The sequence below is a fragment of the Nematolebias whitei genome, chromosome 8 (assembly GCF_014905685.2).
Source record: "Nematolebias whitei isolate Nwh7 chromosome 8, NemWhi1, whole genome shotgun sequence".
NCBI lineage: Eukaryota > Metazoa > Chordata > Actinopteri > Cyprinodontiformes > Rivulidae > Nematolebias > Nematolebias whitei.
Genome location: NC_056505.1, coordinates 51,331,226 through 51,355,474, shown reverse-complemented (window position 1 = coordinate 51,355,474; position 24,249 = coordinate 51,331,226). Strand labels below are relative to the sequence as shown.

Sequence of the window (24,249 nt, the reverse complement as noted above, 5' to 3'; positions counted from 1 at the left end):
TGGCTGTGTTAAAGTGCTTTATAAATAAAGTTCATGATGATGATGATCATCCGTCTCTTTTGTTTTACTGGATCCACACGCAGACGTGCAAACCACCTCTGGAGGCGTCTCATGTGTAGTAAACCCAGCGGGATCACTGTGTGAGCTGACGACATCGTCCCTAACAGCTTCATGACGGAAACAGCTGTTATCACTCTGCCAGGTCTTACGTGGCGGTGCTGGTCTTCCAGAGTGTCGATTCTCGTTTGTGATAAACGAGCCCTCATGGTGGTTGAGTTTAGCTCCACTCCCAGATAAACAATTGTCTGGGCTGGGAAAATCGAACTTTTCTTCCAATTTATGGCGAAGCCCAGATTTAACAGGTGTGATGTCAGAGCCTGGACTTGTCTCGTTGCCTCCTGTCTGGAGCGTGACAGCAGTAGCAGGTCGTCCAGGTAAAACAAAACTCTCATCCCTGCTCTGTGTAACGGTTGCAGGGCTGTCTCCACACACTTTGAGAACGTACGATGCGCGAGGGAATAACCGAACGACAGCCTGTTGTACTGATACTTCATCCCTTGAAAGGAGAAACGCAGGAATTTCCTGTGTTTTGGGATGATCGGTATGTGAAAATAAGCATCTTTCAGGTCGACTGAAAACAAACCAATCGTTTCTCTGGATGTTGTTCAACAGCTGTCTGGTTGTCAACATGTGAAACGGTCTGTCCATGAACGCCTTGTTGAAAACTGACAGATCCAAAATGGGTCTCATCCCTCCGGTCTGTTTGGGAAACAGGAAGTAACGTGAGTAAAAACCCTGTGTTTTCCTCTCCGTTGGGAACTCTGGAGATTACTTCTTTTACCAGAAGTTCTTGGACTTCTGCATTTAGGGATGAGACCTGGTCTGGTGAAGACAGGACCATCTCTAAAATTCCTCCGAACGGAGGGGGTCGGGTTGCAAATTGCTACGTGTAACCCTAGCTTAACAACCTGGCCATCATCTGTCTGGCGAGCATGTTTTTAGCCACTCCACGTAACGTTCGTGGAGTGGACATGCGTTTAAGTGATGCGTCATGTTTTGTACAGATGTCATCCAGTCCACCGCCTCGACCGTCGTCATGTGTCGCGGGAATGTGTTCCGTGAGACCCAAGGCGAGGCTTCTCGAAAAGGCTCTGAACGCGCCTGTGTGCTGCATTCGAACCGCGGGTCCACCTTGTGTTGAGGAGAAGCGTGTAACAGCTGATGACGCCGCTGGCCCCCGCATTTGATGCCACTGCGGTGAAAAACGCGTGTCGCTCCTGCCGCAAGTGGGGTCCTGCACTGGGCTCGCCTTGGGGTCTCACATTTAAGCTGACAGGCGCTGAGAAACGGTGAATGCGACTTCATCTACGCCGTGCCGTTTGAGTGAAGGCTGCGAGGCCAGCGGGAGCTCGCGTCTCCTTTGGTGGGACATGCGCCGCTCTCGCTGGGGCGAGATTGGTCACTGGGTTCGCTCAGCTGTCTCACGTTAATGCTGACGTGAGCGGCCAAGCGCTGAGGAGTGGTGAGTGAAGACATTTGTGTCATATTCAACATTTGTGTCATCTTTACACACACCCTCCGCAGACCGTCATTTTGAATCTTTTCCCCATGAGCTCTGGGATTTGTTGGCCCAGGGCGCCGTCTGCTGGGGATCTCTGGAAAAACGTTGGACACTCTGTTGCCGGGATGAAAAGGGCCGGTCTCTGACGGCGGGGCTGCGGTGAAGCTCAGCGAGACAGCCGTGGAACGTCTTGCCACCGGCTCATTTTGTGTGGAGGATGTGAGAGGGAGCCGCTGTCAAGTCATCAGAGCTGACAGACTGGCTAAAAATAGACACTTTCATCATTAAATGATGTTTACTCCAAACTCGTGTCACCTTTACACACATCCTCTGCCAAAACCGTCATTTGCTCTGCCATTTGTTGTCCTAGAGCGCCATCTGTTGGCGGTCTTAGGGAAACGCTGAAAACTCCGTCCTCCGGCTGCGATGCAGGCCGGCAGACAGCAAAGAGGCGCACCGGTTGGGGATGACATCAGCTGCCCTGCAGAAGGAGCGTACGTCTCTTCCCGCCTCTGAACGTGTACGCCAACAGCGTAACGTGTTGTTCGCTGCGACCGTCTGGAACGCATGCTGGTGAACTCAGTTGGAGAGCGGTGTCACCGGCTGGGTTACGGTAACTAGAGGCACAGGACGCTGGTCCACCTGGACATCTTGCTCCGAGAAAGCTTGTCTGCTTCTCCTCGGGGAGAAGAACTCACAGGATGACCGGAGGTCGACGTGACGGGCCAAGCATTCTTAACAAAGGTTGGTCATCTACACAACTTTCCTTCTTCGTTCTTCTGACAGTGCTATTAGCTCGCTGAAGAAAAATGGGAGCCGATTACCCGTTCTTAACGTAATTTATACGGACCGGGTGGGGCCCACACAGCAGGTGGGCGTGGACTAAGTTTTTCAGTGCAATACTTCGCATATCGGGATAAAACCCATCAGCGACAGCCTTAAAGGGCGAAGCCTATATGAAATAGAACCATTTCTTTCAACACTTCTTTTGTCAACAAGTCTAGAAACCCCGCCCACCCCTCCAGCAAGGCCTTGTCGAATATTTAACCCTTCCACTGTTGCGCTCTTTTCATATGCTTTTACTAAAAACTCATCTCTCAGTCTGTGTATCCTCTTCCATGAACACCCATGAGCTAGTCACTGTACATCAAGAGACCTGTGCTAAGGTGCTTGACCTAGTTGCACCATTAAAATTAGGCATCCCAAGCGCACTCTACACCCTTGGATGAATGAGATCACTCGAGCAGCCAAACGTCAATGCAGGAAAGCCGAACGTAAATGGAAGGAGGACAAACTTCACGTTTCTTTTATCATGCTAAAATCATGTTACAAAGAGTACCAGGCCACTGTTAAATCAGAAAAAAATATATATATATTTCTCCCAAATCATCGCGTCAAACAGCCACAATCCCAGCGTTCTTTTCAATACCATTAACGCCACTTTAACCATGCCTCAGTCTGCTAACTGGGAGGTCTCTGCAGTTACGTGTGACGACTTTGTCAGTTTCTTTGTTAAAAAGTTTGAGTCGATCAGGTCACTGATTCCTCACACCACAGCTGACCCCTCTGTCTTTGTCCCCTCCACATCAGTCTTTAACCAGTTTAAACCCATTTCCCTCTCATTTCTAAATTACATCATTGGTCATATGAAACCCTCAGGTTCCCCTGCTGACCCCATCCCTGCATTGTTTTTTAAACGAGTCCTACCCTCCATTGGACCCTCTGTTCTTGACATTATAAACAGCAGTATGGCTACAGGTGTAGTTCCTGACACTTTTAAACATGCAGTGGTAACTCCTTTATTAAAAAAAACCCGGACTTGACCCTTCAACCTGCTCAAACTTGAGACCCATCTCCAAACTCCCCTTTCTTTCTAAGATCCTGGAGAAAATAGTTTTCACTCAATTAAACGAGTTCTTGAGTAGAAATTCTATTCTTGAGATCTTTCAGTCTGGCTTTAATAAACTACACAGCACCAAAACAGCCTTAGTTAGGGTCTGCAATGACATTCTTCTGGCAAATGACTCTGGTCAGTCTGTAGTCCTGGTACTCCTTGACCTTACCGCTGAATTTGATACTGTGGACCACAGTATCCTTTTATCCTGGCTAGAACACTGGGTTGGGATTAATGGTGCAGCGTTAGAATGGTTCCATTCATACCTGAGCGACAGGAGTTTCTGTGTTAATTTTGCTAACACTCTATCTACTTCAATGCCTTTTTCCTGCGGGGTCCCACAAGGCTCCATTCTTGGATCCCTTCTGTTTTCTTTGTATCTCCTCCCCTTAGGGTCTATCCTGAGGAAACATGGTCTTTCCTTTCATTGTTATGCTGATGACTCTCAGATTTATCTGCCGTTAAGACCCAACAGTTCCTACTCCATTCGCCCTTTGTTAAAATGTCTTGATGACATCAAGACTTGGATGGCTGCAAACTTTTTGAGTTTTAATGAGTCATTGTGTTTAACCCTAGCTCTGCCACTGTCACTGATCCTGCAAACCTGGACTCCCTTCAGCCATATCTAAAACAGTCGGTTACCAATCTCGGGATAGTTTTAGACTCAGACTTTAAGTTTAATAAGCAGATAAATTCTGTTCTTCAAAAAAGCTTCTTTCAGCTAAGGCAGATAGCTAAGCTCAAGTCCGTGCTGTCCAGATCCAACCTTGAAAATTTAGTCCATGCATTTATTACAACCCGGCTGGACTACTGTAACTCGTTTTATGCTGGGGTCAGTCAGGTCTCTCTCTCACGTCTCCAGCTTGTCCAAAATGCTGCAGCTCGGCTACTAACAGGAACTTGCAGGTTTGAGCACATTACTCCAGTTCTGTCCTCTCTTCACTGGCTTCCTGTGCGTGTCAGAGTTGATTTTAAGATTCTTCTGCTGACATTTAAGTGTGTTAATAGCCTTGCACCCTCATACCTCTCCGACCTCCTTCATCCTTATACTCCTTCTCGGGCCTTGAGATCATCAGACCAGCTGCTTTTGGCCGTACCAAAAACCAGACTGAAGCTCAGAGGAGATCAGGTGTTTTCAGTCATGGGCCCTAAACTCTGGAATAATCTGCCCATCAACATTCGACAGGCCACCTCAGTCTCTATTTTTAAATCACTCCTCAAAACACATCTGTACTCATTGGCATTTAACACAGTGTGATCTCATTTGGTATTTCGTTGTTGATGATTGTGTTCATCCATTTTGCTTTTACTCCCTGACATTTAATGCAGGGTGATTTGATTTAGTATTTCATTGTTTCTCATTATATTTAATGTTTTTATGCTTTTATTCATGTTGCTGTAATATCTTGTTATTAATATTTGATGCTGTGATCTTTTTTGGTAAGCACTTTGATAACAGTTACTGTTTTAAATGTGCTACATAAATAAATTTGACTTGACTTGACTACTGTTAAGGTGTTGAGGTGTGATTTGTCAATCTACATATGTATGTGTATCTTATCTCAGCCTAAAGCCCCCAGTATACTCCCGCGTACGTCCGTACACTGAGGTATGCACGTATGTACGCGGAGGTACAAGCGTACCCCCACAGGGCATGAACGCGCAAAGCTCAATTTTTACGACTGCGTACGCGTACTCTGTGTCGCACAATAAACTGCCCGGCGACGGACTGTTTTGTTTGTGACACCAATACATTAAATTCCTCTTCTTCATCCCTGATCTGGCCTTTTCTTTTGTTTTGTTTTTTGCCAAAAGGCAGTGATCTCTTCCTCCTCCACTGATGCCATGCCTGAAATGGTGAGAAATGAAGGAATTGGTCATGAGAGAATTAAACTCAGGTCCAGCGTGGCTGCGGAAGGGTCTGGAGATTTCCTGGTGGGCTGGTCTGATGTGTGGGCTGCAGAGACAGCGCTCCCTGTTTTTTTTTTTAGATCTTTTTATTAACAACATATAAACACAGAACACCGCTGCGGCAGAGGCTGCCAGCGCTCTTTTTTTCTGACCAGTCAATCAATCCAGTAGGCGTGTCAGCAAATGACCAATCGGCGAACTCAATTTGTCCCGAAGATAAACGCCCCTTGTCTGTGGAGCTGCTCTGCAGCTGCTCAGAGTGGACGCTCGAGTATGAAGTCTGAACCCTCTGCAACCAGTACGCACGTACGTACGCGTGGACGTACGTACGCAGGAGTATACTGGGGGCTTTAAAACCTGAACCCCTCACTCACTCACTGCTCTTTGAATTGAGAAAGCTCCTAGGATGAGGAGCGAAACGTCTTCTGTTACAAATAAAGTCCAGATGTTTTTGTACTGAACGTTTTTTGAATATGTTAGTAAATGTCTTTTTACCTGAAGCATGTTGTCTTTTCCCTTAATTTTCTTCTTGGAGTGTACCAGAATGCTTCATTTACGTAAAAAAAAAATAATAATAATAATCACAAAATCTCCTGGGGGGTAGGTTTGTCACCTTTTTCATCCCTTCTGAGTTTGCTGGTATATTACAAGCAGATGAGTTACATATCCTGATGCATGTTCAATAATCCAGGTAGAAAAATCTAAATAAGTTAAGTCTGGTCCTCTGGACATTCAAAAAAACAAAACAAAACAAAAAATGTAGAAACGTTTCATCTTTCATCAGAAAGACTTCCTCAGTCTGAGGTGCTGTATTCAGCTCAGTGTTGTAAATAGCACCTTCTCATAGTGGATCAATCAGTTTGCTGCTGACAACCAAAACCAGCTGCTCACATGATCAATTACAGATGAGTTACAGTTCTGACAACTGAACAATCAGCTGGCTGAGTGCATTTATTTTTGAGCAATTACCATGTTTTGTTTTGTTTTTTTTACAGAAAAGGGTTTTATTCTTAAACAAAAGGGTAGAAGTACATTGTTCAAGTCTGTATCCACCCCTCCCCCTCGTGTTTCACCTGATGAATGTGTCTGGAAGAGTGATGGGATACGACAGAGAGCTCTTCTCTTCGTTGGGAAGCTTCTGTTCTACAGTGAAGGTATGATCATCAACAACAACAGACATCATGGCAGGCAGGAAGCGGGTCACCACCTCCAAATCCTGAGAAAGAATGAAGAGACTGTCACATAGAAAACATTAACCTTTTAAGATGCCACTTCTTCTCAAGCTGACAAATGCTAATTCTGTTCATAAGGAAGAGCTAACTGACTGAATCGCCTCTGGACAGGCAACAAGTTCAGTTGAAGCTCAAACTGCTGGTAAAAACTTTTTTCTTTGTTCTTTTCTTAATGTCAGACTATAATTTTTTTATGTCATCATAGTGATAGTTTCTGCCTGAAACCAGCCACTAAGGAGCACAAGCCAGTAAGTTTCTTGTGCCGGTCCCAAGCCTGGATAAATGGTGAGGGTAGTGTCAGGAACGGCAGCCGATGTAAAACACATTTGCCAAAACCACAATGTGAGTTCATCAAGCGAAACCATACTGGATCGGTCGAGGTCAGGGTTAACAATGACCACGGAAACTGTGCTACTGTTAGTCGAAGACCATGAGGAGGGAAACGTGTCAGGAGACAGAGGGAGAAGAGGAAAGTCAAGAATGTAGGACTGAGGGTTGCAACTCTAAATGTGGGGACAATGACAGGCAAAAGTAGAGAGCTGGCTGACATGATGCAGAGAAGGAAGGTAGATGTTTTCTGTGTTCAAGAGACCAAGTGAAAGAGCAACAAGGCTCGCAGCATTGGAGCAGGGTTCAAACTGTTTTACCATGGTGTGGATAGAAAGAGAAATGGAGTAGGAGTGGTCCTGAAGGAGGAGATGGTAAAGAATGTAGTAGATGTAAAAAGCGTGCCAGATAGGGTGAAGTGTCTGAAGGTAGAAGTAAGAAGGTCTGATGCTAAACATTGTAAATGGTAAATGGACTGTACTTTTATAGTGCCTTTCTATCTTATTTCAAGATACTCAAAGCACTTTACACTAAAATTTGTGCCCTAATTTACCCATTCATACAGCAGTCTACTGTAGTGAACTAGGCCTGAGGTCAAATCTTGACCTTAAGAATCTTATGGGACAGAAACTGTCATTTCATTGATTTGAATCCAGAAATACAGGTTGACCCATCCTGAGACTTTCTTTCTTGAATTAATCAAGTGAAAGAAGACTACTTTCGATTATCATTACTATTTTACAAATGTTTGATAATCAAATTGTGTTAGTTCAAACAATGTTTAAATGTTGAAGTGAACTACTCATTTTTAAATCAACTGTGAAACAGTAATAACGATTTTTAATCCTCATTCAAAGTGGAAATCAAGTTGGAATATGTTACAGAGTAATGATTCAATTTCTTGATCGTCTGTTTGAAAGTGTAAGTTGGTCAAAGTTCAAGTTTCGGTCAACTGCAAGTTTACTGAAAAAGAAATGTCATGTTTAACTTTTACAGCAAGATACTAGAGAAGTGACTCCACGAAGTCTGAGTTCTTCATAATATCTTTTGTCTGTTCTTAAACAATCTTAATCTTTTTCCTTGACTTTTTAATAACACCTTACATCACAAAACACACCTCTGTTTTGGTCCATCGACCAATCAGAAACTCCCAAATGAACCGGAAATAGAGCTCTTTAAATGTTGGTACTTCCTAGTTCAACCCAGTTGGAGTCGGGTGGAGAGTTTGCAGCTCCAGTCGTTTGGGAAACAGGAAAATCCCGATATGATCCAGAGCTCTTCCGAGTATTGGGGATTATGACATCTTCCACCTCTGAGTGGAACTTCTGACGGACTCCACTCATGTGAAGTCCACTCGTGAGGTGAACTGTTGTTGACGAAGTCCCGCCACCACTCCGGACGGTTCTCTGCCATCCTACGGAGACGCTGGACCGGTAACGTAACTGGAGCTCCGCTTCCACTGATTCATCGTCAGAGAGGTAATGAGTCGAGTTCACTACCGAGCGTACCGAGGAAAGCTGGGTCGAATGGAGGGTGCCGTTCTGTTCAACACTTTTCAATCACACACACACCATCTCCCTCCCTCTAAACTTCAATCTTTAAACTCTTCTATCTGCTAAGAAATTAATCCAGATATTTTTAGAAATGTCTGAAGCAAAGTTTTTCAACCACCGCCGTGTGGTTAATGTCTGTGTGAAGCTGGAAGCAAGGTTTTCAACCATCGCCGTATGGTCTTCCTTGTATAACTTGCTAAATAAGCTGTCGTTATTTTCAATTTTTGCCAATTAATGTAAATGTGTGATGTGTTAAACTTGATTCTGTTAATAAATGACCCACTGTCGTTGGTGAGTCAAAGATAATTAACGTTTCCGTCCACATTTTATTTATTCAATGCACGTACATTATACAGTCCAGAAAAATGAAAGAATCCGTTTAATTTATGAATATATATCATGCATATGTTCATTCTACACTACTATATATGTACAAAGAATATTCATTCCTTTCATATTCATACACAGATGGGACACACATCGGAGGCAATGAGGAGTTCAATGTCTTGCCCAGGGACACTTCAGCATGTGACTGCTGGTGGAATCGAACTCCCAACTCCCACATTGGAGGAAGACTGCTCTAACCACTCAGCCACAGTCGTCCAACCCTTGTCAGTGGTTATGCTCCACAGGTTGGATGTGATGTGGAGGAGAAAGATACATTTTGGAAAGATCTGGATGAAGTGATAGAGGGTATTCCCAGGGAGGAGAGAGTGGTGATGGGAGCAGACCTGAATGGACATGTTGGTGAAGGAAACAGAGGGGGTGAGGAAGTGATGGATAGGTTTGGTGTCAAGGAAAGAAACCAGGAAGGACAGATGGTGGTGGATTTTGCCAAGAGAATGGAAATGGCTGTAGTCAAGACTTATTTCCAAAAGATGGAAGAACATAGAGTGGCCCTTAAGAGTGGAGGAAGGAGTACGCAGGTCAACTACATTCTGTGTAGAAGAGGAAATCTGAGGGAGATTGGAGACTGTAAGGTTGTGGCAGGGGAGAATGAGGCCAGACAGCATTGGATGGTTGTGTGTAGAATGACTGTTGTTGTGAAGAAGAGAAAAAGAGTGAAATCAGAGAAGAAGACCAAATGGTGGAAGCTGAAGAAGGAAGAATGCTGTGAGAAATTCAGAGAGGAGCTGTTAAAGTCTCTGGGTAGTAAGAAAGAGCTTCCAGATGACTGGACTATTACAGCAACAGTAATTAGAGAGACAGGTAGGAAGGTACTTGGTGTGTCATCTGGACAGAGAATGGATGATAAGGAAACCTGGTGGTGGAATAGTGAAGTGTTTTTGTTCTTTCTGAAGTCCACAATCATCTCCTTTGTCTTCTTCACATTGATGTGAAGGTTATTCTCTTTGCACCAGCTCTCCAGGTGTTCCACCTCCTGCCTGTAGCTGGACTAACCATTGTTTGTGATGCATCCCACCACAACTGTATCATCTGCAATCTTTAAAATGTGACAGCCTGGATGGGTAGCTGCATACGTGAGCAGAGTAAACAGGAGGGGGCTCAACACATCCCTGAGGAGAGCCAGTGCTGATGGTTATGGTGGAGGAGGAGAAGTTGTGGATCCTCACTAACTGTGGTCTGTTTGTTAAGAAGTGTAGTACTCAGTTGCAAATGGAGGGGCTTAGTCCTAGTGTGAAAAGTTTGCCCATCAGGGTTTGGGGGATCATGGTGTTGAAGGCGGATGTGAAGTCCACAAAGAGCATACGGACATAAGAGTCTTTCTGCTCCAGGTGGTTGAGCGCAATGTGGACCACAGAGGAGATGGTATCCTCTGTTGATTGGCTCTCACGGTATGCATACTGATGAGGGTCCTCGTTGATGTTGATGGTTGTTTTGATGTGAGTCATGACCAGTTTTTCTAAGCATTTAGCAACTATCGGAGTGAGGGCCACTGGCTGATAGTCATTCAGACCAGTCACTGTAGAGCTTTTTGGGACTGGGATGATGGTGGCAGTCTTTAAGCAGGTGGGAACTGTCTCCAGTGTAAGTGAGGTGTTAAAGATGTCTGCCAGCACCTCGCACAGCTGATCAGCACATTCTTTCAACACTTCTTCGGGGATGTTGTCTGGGCCAGTTGCCTTGTGCGGAATAATCCTCCTGAAAGTACTCCTTACTTTGGCTGAGGTCACCCTGAGATGCTCTTCATCCGGTGGCTAGGTGAGTCTGGTGCTGGGTGGTCTGTTCGGGTCTTCAAAGTGTGCATAGAACTTGTTGAGGGCATCAGGCAGAGATGGGTCTTTGGGGCATTGTTCGCTCCTTCCTTTATAATCCATTATACACTTAATGCCCCTCCACATGCTCCGAGGGTCTTGTGATGAATGGATGAATTGACCCTCGATCCTCTGTGCAAATGTGGCCTTGGCCTTCTTAATACCAGCAACCAGCTCTTTCCTTGTCCTACTCAGTTCCTCTGAGCTTCCAGACCTGAAGGCAGTGTTCCTGGCTTCCAGCAGGGTGCGCACCTCTGCATTCAGCCAAGGTTTTCTGTTTGGGTAGCTTTTAACATATCTGATAGTGGAGACGATGTCAATACATGTACTAATGTAACCCAGAACTGAGGATGAGTATTGGTCCAGATCAAGCGATCCTCCATTTTCAGCAGCTTCTCTGAAAACCTGCCAGTCTGTTCAATCAAAACAATCTCTCAGTATGGGGCCACTGTCCTGGATCCAACATTTAACTTTCTTTTGTACCGGTCTGGAGCATCTCAGCGGGGGGCAGGTAAGCAGGTATCATTAAGATTGAGATGTGGTCTGACAGTCCTAGGTGGGGGCCGGGTTCGGCTTTGTTTGCATCTTTTATGTTCGTGTAAACACGGTCCAGCGTGTTGTCTCCACGTGTTGGAATTGTCATGTGCTGTTAAAGCTTGGGAGACAGTCCTTTAGATTCACATGATTAAAGTCTCCGGCTACCACGTAAAGAGCCTCAGGGTGTTTGTTCTGCAGAAAACTGATTATATCATTCAGTTCTTGCAAGGCGTCATTAGCATTAGCATCCGGAGGAATGTAAATAACTGTGACGAAAGTCACTGTGAACTCGCGGGGTAGATAACGAGGCTGACATGTCAGTTATTTGCTCCAAAGCCTTCGAGCATGAGCTTTTTACAACAGTACAATTAGTGCACAAACTTTTACTCGCATAAATGCACACTCCACTTCCCTGTGATTTCCCCGTTAGCTTGCTGCAGCAGTCCGCTCGCAAAAAGTCTGTCATCCAGCTGGAAGACTGTATCCGGAGTTTCACTTGTAATCCATGTTTCCGTGAGGCAAAGCACCGCACACTTCATCATCTCTTCTGAGGAGCCCACTCTCAGATGAAGCAAATCCATCTTGTTGTCCAACGAGCAGACGTTAGATAGAACGAGAGACGGCATCGGGAGATTTCCGGATTTAGCGTTAGTTTGTAGCCTCACCATAAATCCCGCCCGGCATCCTCTCCTCTTAAGCCGGGAGCAGCGCTTCCTCCTCTGCCCGTTGGAACGCCTCTGCTGCAGTTTCCAGGTAGATGACTTTAAGATCTGCATTCTGCCGAGCGTAGTTTTCAGTATGGTTTCATGACAAGAACGAGCACCACAGACACCATCTTTGTTTTGAGGATGCTGATGGACAAGTACAGAGGGGGTCAGAAAAAACTCCATTGTGTCGTCGTGGACTTAGAAACACATGTGACAGAGTGCCAAGGGAGGAAGTGTGGTATTACATGAGGAAATGTGGAGTAGAAGCATGTTAGACTGGTACAGGACATGTATGAGGACAGCAGGACAGTGGTGAGATGTGCTGTAGAAGTGACAGATAGCGTCAAGGTGTAGGTGGGATTGCATCAAGGATCGGCTCTGAGCCCCTTCTTGTTTGCTCTGGTGATGGACCGAATAACAGATGAGGTCAGGCAGGAATTCCCATGGACTATGATGTTTGCAGATGATATTGTGATTTGTGGTGAGAACAGGGAACAGGTGGAAGAGAACTTAAAGAGGTGGAAGTATGCACTTGACAAAAGAGGAATGAAAGTCAGCCGTAGTAAGACAAAGTGAATGTGTGTGAATGAGACGGAGGCCGGTGGAACAGAGAGGCTGCAAGGAGCAGAGGTCATAAATGCCCCTTTTGCACTGCTCCTACTCCGCCCCAACTCTGCTCAGATCAGCCTGGATTTGCACCGCACTTCAGGACGGGTTCTGGAGGTGTGTCCAGAATCCAAAATCCTACTAATAAACTTTTAATGAACTTTAGTTCACCGAGTGAGAGTTCTGCAATGAGTTAAACTCAAAGTAGTCTGCTCCTCAGATAAATAATATTAAATTATTATTTTTAAATACGAATGATTCTGTAAACTTATTTTATATATGAATATTTCTGTTCAGTGCCCTGAGACAATTTCTGTTGTGACTTGGCGCTTTATAAATAAACTGAATTAAATTTGATGAACCAGATTCTACAAAAAACATCTATATTTAAAATTCTACATTTTTCTTCATCATTTGATGTATTTGTACTCATTGTGCCTTTTATTGTTCAATTTAAATATGTGGTTTTGTTTCTTGTATACAGATTTTATTTTAGTGATTTAAGTGATGATCAGTGATCAATGTTATTTCTCAACTTACTGACTTTGTCAATATAATAAAGAAAAAATTGGCAAACCTCATTTGAAGAGACAGGAACCATCAAACAGTGATTAAAAGTGTAATTCTTGTTTTGTGATGTGTCACACAAACTGGATCAGACTGTGTCTCTTCCAACACAGATGTCGGTCACAGCACCTGGAATCTGACGTAGATTAACTACGAGATTAAAAATATATTCCATCAGTCGTTGTTCAGAAAGCACTGTGTCCACCGCCATGTTGATAGAAAGACGCCGTCTGTCCGCGCGTGCGTGTGCGCATGTGGTTTAACACAAAGCCTCAGCAGGAGATGTTCACATCATCAGCAGGGGGTCATTGAAAAACCTCCACTCTGGAAGGTGGGTTCAGAAACCTCCGGATTCAAAGAGGGGGGCCACTGGTGTCGTGTAAATGATCAGCAGAACCGCAGAGAGAAAGCTGCGGATTCACTCAAAATACATAAGTAAGTAAGTAAGTAAGACGAGTTGGATTCTGGTCCCCGCCTACAGAGCTGGTCCAGAAGTGTAAATGGAAACGCAACGAGACCCGAGCCGATCTGAACCGACCCAAACTGACCTGATTTGCACCGTAACAGTGGAAAAGGGGCATAAATCACCACTGTCCCCGGCAGCGGCGCTGGGTTGGCAACCCAGGCCAATGACTTTACTGGGTGGGGGATAATCCACCAGCTTTACCCGACTCCACCCAACATTCAGCACGGCCCCAGAGACTGAGGGTTCCACCTGTCTGGCTTGAGAACTATGTGACAGGGTGATAGTGATACTGGAAAGTGAGCTAAATATTACGTTTCCAAGGGTGTGGGGGGTGGGGTGGGGTGGAGGGATGTTATGTTCAGAAATCACTCTGTTTGATGTTTTGGTGAGAAGGGGTTCTCTGCAGACCAAAAGTGGGCGTTTCTGGCGAATAGGCGTTTGTGGGCGGCGAACACTGATTGGCTGTGGGTAACCCTCAAAGTCACGAGGATTATTGATGAGGTAACGTTTCTTTGCAATGTTTGACAAAGAAATATGATTTATTGTACTTATAAAGCATGTTATGTTTTCACTTATGCATTTTATTGAAGTACATTTATTGTAGGTCACGATAGTTTCGACCGTTCTCTCGTTGTTGTTGTGCTTTAGAAGTTTAGCTCATGTGAAAACATGGTGGGGAGTTCCCATGCAAGTAACGCACTGAGGTAACGTGAGCCTCCACAGCAGCTCTCACTGTGCACGTTTACAACAACTGGGTGGTGCTTTTCAAAATAAAAGCTGAAAATAAAAGTTCTTAATACTTGAAAAATAAATATTTAAAAGCTGTGTAACTGAAAAATATGAAAAATAAATAAATAAAAGCTGTTAATTACATCTATCTTTCTGCCATGTCAGGAACCACTTTCACTTCAGGTTGACTCTAGAAGACCCCAAGATGTTGCTCAAAAACTTTGAATCTTAAACTTTAAATCATCTCCAAAGTTGAACATAGTTCATAGTAATAGTCAAAAGTTGCTGACCTTGTTGCAACATGAGTTAACACGAACATGAGTGTAATTTGTCAATGATTCAATAATGAGTAATAACTTATTCAATAATAAGTCTGTCATTTGTCAATAATAGTCAATAATTCATTCAAGAATAGATTATTGGTGTTTGGTACGGCTCAATGGCTAAAATGGGTTGGATGTTAGAGAAATTACTTAATTTTCAATTACCTGAATGTACAAATTCCTTCATTTATTGTTAAACTTTAGGAAATCAACTTATTTTTTCTTGTGAAAAAAATATCAAAATTAACTTTTGCTATTCATTTTGAATAGATTGGGGAAGGAAAACAGCCGAGGCCGTGTAGAACTGCTATGTTGTAAAAATGTTGTGCTTGGTGATCTAATCATATTTTTATTACAATTTCAGGTGATGTGAAGTGGAGGAAATATTCTGAAGAGTTTCAGGCTGAGCACAGAAAGCCTTATGTCATTTGTGTCTGTGGAGAAGAATTTAAAGATTGTGCTGCAGGTTTCTGGGGCAGCGGCAAAAGAGGCGAGCTGAGGGCCTTCCACAGTGAAGCCATTCCTCCTGGGTACTGCAGCCACTTTGTGCCATGGATGCAGGGTTAGTAGTCCAGCTCTTGTACTGTGATGCCCACACATTACAATAAGTAACAACTAGCAACACCCTAACTGTGCTATGTTCTGTGTTTCCAACAGATGCTACGATGACTTCTAAAAATGGACGTCCCAATAAACAATAAAAAAATTCAATGATGCATCAAATGTTGTCTGAGTATGTTTTAAGGTTATAACAAATGAGAAATCTGGAAAACAAAGAGAATTCCTGAATCTGTCTTGTGTGCTTTGATGTGTACATAAGTTTATTGGAGGTCCTGAAACAACTTTTCTGAGAACACAAAGATTTTTATTTTACCTTTGGCCAAGATGTCAGTTTGAAATCAGGCTGCTTACTGCAAAACCAAGAGGGTTTTTTAAGACAGACGGTCTTCATTTGTATTGTTTTGTCGACTAAGCTAAATGTAATTTCTAAAATATGGATAAATCTGATCTCATCATGCAGCATAAGCAACTGGGTACAGGTGTGAGGGCCAAAAGTCTGGTTATGTACTGACTCCTAAATGTGCTGGTTTTCTACTGAAACGTGGAGTAGGACTGACCCTTAAAATGTGAGACAGCTGAGGAAATTAACCAGTAAACAGGAATACCTATAGATTATTACAGCTAATAGAAAGAGATATGTAAAAAGAAATAAAAAGGGCTCTATTCTATGTAAATTGATGAATCATGTAATTTTTTTTGTGTTGTTCCTTAATAAAAACTTGAATTATATATAAAAATTTAAACAAGATGGAGGCATGCACACACGCTGTGGCTTCTCTCTCTCCCGACAAAACTGTGTTTTCATTTTTTGTTTCTGCGAGCCGCAATGTGCTTGTACGTCTTCATCATGTCTACATGTATTAAAATGCAAGAATAGCCGTGAGTTCCTGCTTGATATCGGAAAAAACCCACTTTTAGGAATAAGCAGCGAACTCAAAGAAGAGCTACGTGACTGTGGCCTGCTCTGGAAGCCGGTATCATCACAGACCCTCACTTCTTCATCACGCCATAAGCGGCGTGACAGAAAGCAGACGCGGGATAATAATAATAATAATAATGCATTTTATTTGTCAGCGCCTTTCAAAACACCCAAGGACACTTCACAGCACTAAAAACACAGTACTAAACAATATAAAATAACTATTAAAAACACTAAACCAAAAAGAAAATAACATTTAAAAATAACAGTTAAAGTGAAAAGGCTAGCTTGAACAGATGAGTTTTGAGTTTTGATTTGAAGGTCAGAAGGCAGTCAATGTTACGGATGTCCGGGGGAAAAGCATTCCAGAGCTGGGGAGCAGAGTGAGAAAAGGCTCTGTGTCCCATGGTGCTGAGGCGGACAAGAGGCACGTTAAGGTGGGTGGAAGTGGAAGAACGAAGGGAGCGTGAATGGGTGGTAATGTGCAGGAGATCTAACAGGTAAGGAGGGGCGAGGTTGTGGATGGCCTTGAAAGTGAACAACAAGATTTTAAATTGAATTCTGAATGTGACTGGAAGCCAGTGAAGTTGCTGTAAAACTGGGGTGATGTAGTTAAATGAGGGGGTTTTGGTGACGATGCGGGCAGCTGAATTTTGAACTATTTGAAGCTTACGGATTAATTTGTGAGGCAGACCAAAGAGGAGAGAGTTACAGTAATCGATTCGAGAAATGACCAGACTGTGGACCAGGATGGAAGCAGAGTGTGGAGAGAGGGATGGACGGAGACGGTTGATATTTCGAAGGTGGAAATATGCAGACTGGGTAATACTATTGATGTGAGAGTGGAAAGAGAGAGTGCTTTCAAGAATGACACCCAGACTCTTGATGTGAGGGGAGGGAGAAACCAAGGAGTTGTCGATGGTGAGTGAGAAACTGTTAACTTTAGATAAGGTGGATTTAGTGCCAATGAGTAGAAACTCTGTTTTATCGCTGTTTAATTTCAGGAAGTTAGACGTGAACCAGGATTTAATTTCAGCTAAGCAGGAAGTGAGGGAGGAGGGAGGAAGTGAAGAGTTAGGTGCAGTGGATAAAAAGAGCTGGGTGTCATCAGCAAAACAGTGGAAATGGATGTTAAATTTATGAAAGATATTACCAAGGGGGAGAAGGTAGATGATGAAAAGAAGGGGCCCCAGGACAGAGCCTTGGGGCACACCTGAAGTCACAGGAGAGGAATGGGATCTGAATGATTTCAGTTGGATGAACTGAGTGCGGCCAGAGAGATATGACTGAAACCAAGCGAGGGGTGTGTGGGTGATGCCAATGCATGAAAGTCTGTGGAGGAGGATGTTGTGGGAGATGGTATCAAAAGCTGCACTGAGATCGAGGAGGATGAGGAGAGAAAGTAATCCAGAATCTGCTGCCATGAGAAGAGAGTTGGTGATAGTGAGGAGAGCAGATTCTGTGCTATGACCGGGGCGGAAACCAGACTGGAACTGTTCATATAGACTGTTATCGGTTAAATGAAGGTGGAGTTGAGAGGCGACTGTTTTTCCAGAATTTTGGAGATGAATGGAAGGTTAGAAATAGGACGGAGATTATTGAAAGTATTGGAATCCAATCCAGGTTTTTTAAGGATTGGAGTGATAACTGCAGTTTTGAAAATAACTGGGACAGTTCCAGAGGAAAGAGAAGAGTGAATGATGGCAGAAATGAACGGAAGAAGTGACAAAATGCAAGATTTAACAAGCGCTGTAGGGAGAGGATCCAGTGAGCATGTAGAAGGCTTGGATTTATGGATAAGTTCGGCTATTTCAGGGGCAGGAGAAAGCTGAAAGACAGAAAAAGGTTGACTAGGCAGATAAGGTTCAGAGGAGGGAGAAAGAGGAGAGACAGGACAAAGTTGCTGATGAATTTTACTGATTTTATCGTTAAAAAAGAACACGAGAGAATTACATGTGTTGTCTGAGTAGAAGTGAGAGGGAAGAGAGTCAGGGGGGTGAAAAGTATTGTTGAGCAATGAAAACAGGATCTTTGTGTTACCTTTGTTAGAGGAAATGAGGCCAGAGTAATAAGAATGTTTAGTTTGTGAGATCAAGTTCTTGTAGTGTGATGTATGAGAAATGTACATGTCCCTGTGGATGGTAAGACCGGATTTTTTATAGAGTTGTTCAAGTTGACGACATTTGGCTTTGATGGTCCAAAGTTCAGAAGTAAACCAGGGGGCAGAATGAATAAAGGTAACAGATCGAGTTTTAACAGGAGCAAGGGAGTTGAGAATATGGGTTAAGTGATGATTGTATTGAACAGTGAGTTGATCCGGAGTCAGAAGATGATCAGGGATCAGAGTGGAGGAAATGTCAGTGGAAAGGGAATCCAAATTGATGTCTTTAGTATTCCTGAACGAGATGAGCCGGGCTGTCTTGGTTGATGAAACACACAGAGTAATATGGAATGAAAGGAAAAAATGGTCAGAAAAGGTGAGTTCATCGGATTTGCAGTCAACAGGTGTAAGTCCAGAACAACAAATCAAGTCCAGTGTATGTCCTTTAATATGGGTGGAAAAATCAACATGCTGATTTAATCCAGAACTCTCCAGGCAGGATAAAAAATCATTGGTGAGTGAAAGGTTAAGATTGTCAATATGGATATTAAAATCTCCCAATAAAATAATATTAGGTGACATGGCAGACAGTTGAGAGAGAAAGGCAGAAAATTCACTTAAAAAATCTTTGTGAGGTCTTGGGGGGCGATAAACAGTGGCAATGATGGTGGGGGTGGGTCCAGACAGTTTACACACAACGCTCTCAAAAGAGCTGACCTCAGGAACACTCACTGGCAAAACCTTCCAACTCTCGCAATGAATTATCGCGAGACCACCCCCGCGACCGGAGCTGCGGGTTGAGAGATGTAAACAAAGCCAGGTGGAGTGGAGTCATTGAGTTGTGAAAAGTCCAGAGGTTGTTGCCAAGTTTCGGTCAAACAGAGAAAGTCAAGCTTACGGTCGGTGAGGAGATTTTGGATGTGATGTCCTTTGTCCGTGAGAGAACGGATGTTGAGCAGACCAAAGTTGACAGACGTGGAGTTAGCAGATGGGTTAGCTGACCTGGCTAGGCTGTCTAACATGTTGCGATCTGAAGACCGGGTGGCTTTCCTGGGAGCTCGACGGTTGTTGGTCCAAAATGAGTGGATGGGTTTTGACCTGTCGAGCTGGAAGTTCCGGCGAGACCCACGGTGGATGTATCTCCGGCGGGGCAGGAAAGCGATGTCTGGGTGGAGACGCAGCATCACCGGCGAAGGATTGGGCTGGTGCCAACGCAGCCGAAGAAGTTCATCAGCGGAGTATTGTAGAGCTGCCACAGGTTCAGTGAGGAGTGACAGGAGAGTCCATACAAGTAGAAACCAGGCGAAAAAAGGACTGATCCACATCGTGAGGCGAAGGAGTCAAATGAGGGCCTGAAGCTGGTCGGTGTTTGACAGGTAAGCCAATATCAACTGACTTGATAGCACACAATCACAGTGTGGTAAAAGCTGGATTGAAGGCAGGCAAATGTAGTAGCTGTCGATTAGCGATCACAAGACGGTTAAAAAATTTGCAGAACAGGAAAAAAAACGTCTAAAGTTTACCGACGAGCAGCGGCAGCAAAACGCGCCAGCGTCCACTCATCAAGCCAGTGCAGTGTTGATAAGACTCTTATGTTAGAATGCTGTTCATTGACTTGAGCCTCGGCATTCAACACCATCATCCCCCAACAGCTCATCCTTAAACTGGACAGTCTGGGGCTGAACACCTCATTGTGTAACTGGCTGCTAGACTTCCTGACTGGGAGACCACAGGCAGTACAGGTCGGCAGTAACGCATCCAGCACCATCAAACTGAATACAGGAGCCCCCCAAGGATGCATGCTGAGCCCCCTTCTATTCACCCTGCTGACACACAACTGCACACCATCGTACAGCTCCAACTACTTTGTCAAGTTTGCGGACAATACAACTGTGGTGGGTCTCATCAGCAACAATGACGAGACAGACTACAGGAACGAGGTGAGCCGCCTGGCCTTGTGGTGCGGACACAACAATCTCTCTCTGAACGTGGATAAGACAAAGGAGATTGTTGTGGACTTCAGGAAGATGCACGCCCAGCATGCTCCTCTGACCATCAATGGTACTACTGTGGAGAGAGTGAGCAGCACCAAGTTCCTGGGAGTGCACGTCTCAGCGTTCCTGTCCTGGAGCAGAAACACTGCATCACTGGCCAAGAAGACTCACCAGTGCCTCTACTTTCTCCGCAAGTTGAAAAAAGCTGGAGCTCCAACCCCCATCATGTGCACCTTCTACAGGGGTGCCATATGCCCCTTTTGCACCGCCCCTAATAAGCCTCAATTCTGGGCAGCCCACCACAGAAATAACCTTTTGCACCAGTACTTTAGTACATTTAGCTGATTTGAGGCTGATTCAGGACCTCTCTTCGTCCCTGCTTCTCTGGTGGGACCGAGCGAGCTCAGTCGAGCTCAGTCCAGACCAAACGTGAATGCAGGACTCTGATTGGTCAGGGGGAGGAGTCACTGGATCTCAGAAACTTTTCACTGAGCTGCCATTTGCAATTTCTCTGGACGCGGAGCAGCGGCTGGATCTATTTTAAAGATTTTAAAAACAATGACAACGCCGCGTTTGATTCTGAAGTCCAGGCGTTTTTTTGTGTTTGGTGACCGAAGATAAAATTCGAGCGAGCGGTGTCACCGCAGAGGATCATACGAGCTACCGAGACGTTGAAGCCCGCGAGGCCGAACCCCGAGCCACGGCCTCACCTGCTCACAAAGGCCGGATTCGAGCCCTGGCAGGCGGGGAGACCGGGATGGAGGGACGGGGTGGAAACGTTTTTTTAAAAACATTTTATGTATTAAAAAAATTTTTTTTTTATCAGTGAAGATTAAAAATAAATAAACGGTGCCGCTTTATCGTGAAATCCTGTTTTCCCTTTGACTTTATTAAATAATCTGTTAATTAAAGTTAATTCAATTGAAAAATTATAAAAAGACAAAATTATTGAATCTCATATTTCCCTCCAGTGGCAGCACGGTGGCGCAACTGGGGGCAGCACGGTGGCGCAACTGGTAGAGCTGCTGCCTCTCAGCGAGCAGGTCCTTGGTTCAAACCCCGGTCCAGGTGCCTTTCTGGATGGAGTTTGCATGTTCTCTCCGTGCATGAGTGGGTTTTCTCCGGGTACTCCAGTTTCCTCCCACAGACCAAAAACATGCATGTTAGGCTGATTGGTAACTCTAAATTGTCCCTAGGTGTGAGTGAGAGAGTGAATGGTTGTTTGTCTCTGTAAGGATGGTACCATTTGGTGGCCCGGTTTGTGTCTGTGTTTCCCTAGTGTGTTCTCTTTAGTTTAATTGGTGCCACCCTTGTCTCGTCACAGCTGTTTGTAATCACGTCTCGTCTTGTCCCTGTATATAAGCCGTCTGTTCAGTCATGTTCCTTGTCGCGTCGTACTCGTTGGGTCTTCAGTGTTCTCCTGCATCTCCCGAGTCTTCCCTGAGCTTCCTGAGTCCTTTTTGAGTTTTCCCCCTGAGTCTTCTAGTTCATGTAAGTTTTGCTGCCCCGTCAGCGTGTTTCTTTGTAATTTTATTCATCATTAAAGTATTTAGTTTTGTAATCTGCCGAGTTGAGTCCTGTCTGCACACTGAGTTCGTCCCTGACCACCAAATCCTGACATTACGACGCAACCACATATCAGAACCCAGCGGGCAGGATTCTCTCGGCAGCTTACCTTTTTCTTTTTCTCCTCCGAGCCTCCTGAGATGAGCAAGTCCACAATCCGGTGCGGCGGGTTCTGGACTAGGCCCGTCCGCCCACAAGGACGATATGACCAGGAGGTGGAAATCCTGTCTTCACCACTCCTGGTCCTCGAGGAAGACAGAGCTCGGCACCGGGGAAGCCACCAGACCCCTGTTTCTGAGTCCGCCTCGCCCGGCTGCTCGGGATGGACGTCGGGGGAGGACAAAGAAATCGAGGAGGAGTTCTGTTTTGTTCCTGTCCCCCGACTCTCCCGCCATCGCCGGGGAGGTAGAAAGCGGTCCCGGGGGCAGTCCGCGGCGACCGGCCCCGTCTCGTCGACTTAGCAGAATTTTAGAGTTGGTTCTGGTGTTTCTGTGGGAGCCGGGTCCGCCGCCTCACCTCTCAGGTTTCTGGTGGGGGCGAGGTCCGACGTCCCGCGGGAGCTCCGGTCCACTCCTGTTCGGTTCGGCGAGTCCGGTCCACTTGACGTCACAGGGGCGGATTCCGTGGCCTCACCCTCCAGGTTCCTGGTGGGGGCGGAGTCCGGCCTCTCACCGTCACACCGCGCCGTGGCTGTCCAACCCGGCCTGACCGTACCTCCGGTGCATACTACCAGTGATTCTGTGGGGGCGTGTTCCGCCGCCCCACCTCCCAGGTTTCCGGTGGGGGCGACACCTGACACCACACCCTCACTTAAAGACACTTGCCCGTCAGTCACATATTCATCCCAGGATCTTGCATTTATAAACCAGACTTTACTTGATTAATTTACTAATGCTAAAAATAACCCGGGCTGTTCAGACGTCATATTTTCCCTGATGGAGAAGTTTTTAGTTTCATGGCCCGGTCTCGTTCTGCTCCCAGAGAATAATCGGTTACTAATAGAAATTAGGACTCTCATCACACCCAAGGTCACTAATACACATTCTGAACCCATAATTCATCCTGCACCTTTTGTCACCACCGTCTCTGAACTCTCCTCTGCTCCTCTGACTCCTGCACCCATAACTTTCGCCGCTGGTCCGCCTGCTGAGCGCCTCGCAGCTGGTGCACCAGCTCCTGTCGCCTCAGAAGACTCAGCATCTGTTCCTGTTTCCTGCCGCCGCCGCAGAAGATCCGTTCCTGCCGCCGCAGCAGAAGAGTCAGTTCCTGCCGCAGCAGAAGAGTCAGTTCCTGCCGCCGCAGAAGAGTCAGTTCCTGCCGCCGCAGAAGAGTCAGTTCCTGCCGCCGCCGCAGAAGAGTCAGTTCCTGCCGCCGCCGCAGAGCCACAGGCCTCTCCATCGTCTGCTGCTGAGTCACAGGCCTCTCCGTCATCTGCTGCTGAGCCACCGGCCTATCCGTCGTCTGCTGCAGAGCTACAGGTCTCTTCACCGTCTGCTGCAGAGCCACAGGCCTCTCCGTCGTCTGCTGCAGAGCCACAGGCCTCTCCGTCGTCTGCTGCAGAGCCACAGGCCTCTCCGTCGTCTGCTGCAGAGCTCCAGGTCTCTTCGCCGTCTGCTGCAGAGCTCCAGGTCTCTTCGCCGTCTGCTGCAGAGCTCCAGGTCTCTTCACCGTCTGCTGCAGAGCTCCAGGTCTCTTCGCCGTCTGCTGCAACTCCCCTGGCCTCCATGACATCAGCGGCGCTCTCCAAGTCTCCAGAGGGGCCGGCGCTCTCCAAGTCTCCAGAGGGGCCGGCGCTCTCCAAGTCTCCAGAGGGGCTGGCGCTCTCCACTACCACAGAGGATTCGCCTCCATGGTCCTCTATGATGCATGCTGCAGCTCCCCAGGACTCTATGTGTTACGCTGCAGTTCTCCAGAGCCCCAAGTCGCACGCTGCAGTCCACAAGGCCTCTTCGCCGCCGGATGCGGGCCCCAAGGCCTCTTCGCCGCCAGACGCGGCCTCCTCCTTGTCTACGCCGCCTGACGCAGCCTCCTCGTCGTCTACGCTGCCTGACGCGGCCTCATCCTCGTCTACGCTGCCCGATGCGGCCTCCAAGGTCTCTTTGCCGCCAGCTGCGGCCTCCAAGGGTTCTCCACCGCCAGATGCGGCCTCCAAGTCGTCATTGCCGCCAGATGCGGCCTCGAAGTCGTCATCGCCGCCTGATGCGGCCTCTTCGTCGTCTACGCCGCCAGACGCGGCCTCTTCGCCGTCTACGCCGCATGATGCGGCCTCTTCGCCGTCTACGCCACCTGATGTGGCCTCCAAGACGTCATCGCCGCCTGATGTGGCCTCTTCGCCGTCTACGCCGCCTGATGCGGCCTCTTCGCCGTCTACGCCACCTGATGCGGCCTCCAAGTCGTCATCGCCGCCTGATGTGGCCTCTTCGCCGTCTACGCCGCCTGATGCGGCCTCTTCGCCGTCTACGCCGCCTGATGCGGCCTC

General features: G+C 46.2%; 1 protein-coding gene across 1 annotated transcript in view; it reads right to left on the bottom strand.

The window, feature by feature from the left end:
* Positions 1-24,249, bottom strand: part of nelfb (negative elongation factor complex member B) — a 98,228-nt gene that overhangs the window by 10,200 nt on the left and 63,779 nt on the right. The window contains exon 9 of the mRNA XM_037679953.1: positions 6,440-6,582. Within this exon, the coding sequence (XP_037535881.1) occupies positions 6,440-6,582 (143 nt within the window). The remainder of the gene's footprint in view (positions 1-6,439; positions 6,583-24,249) is intronic.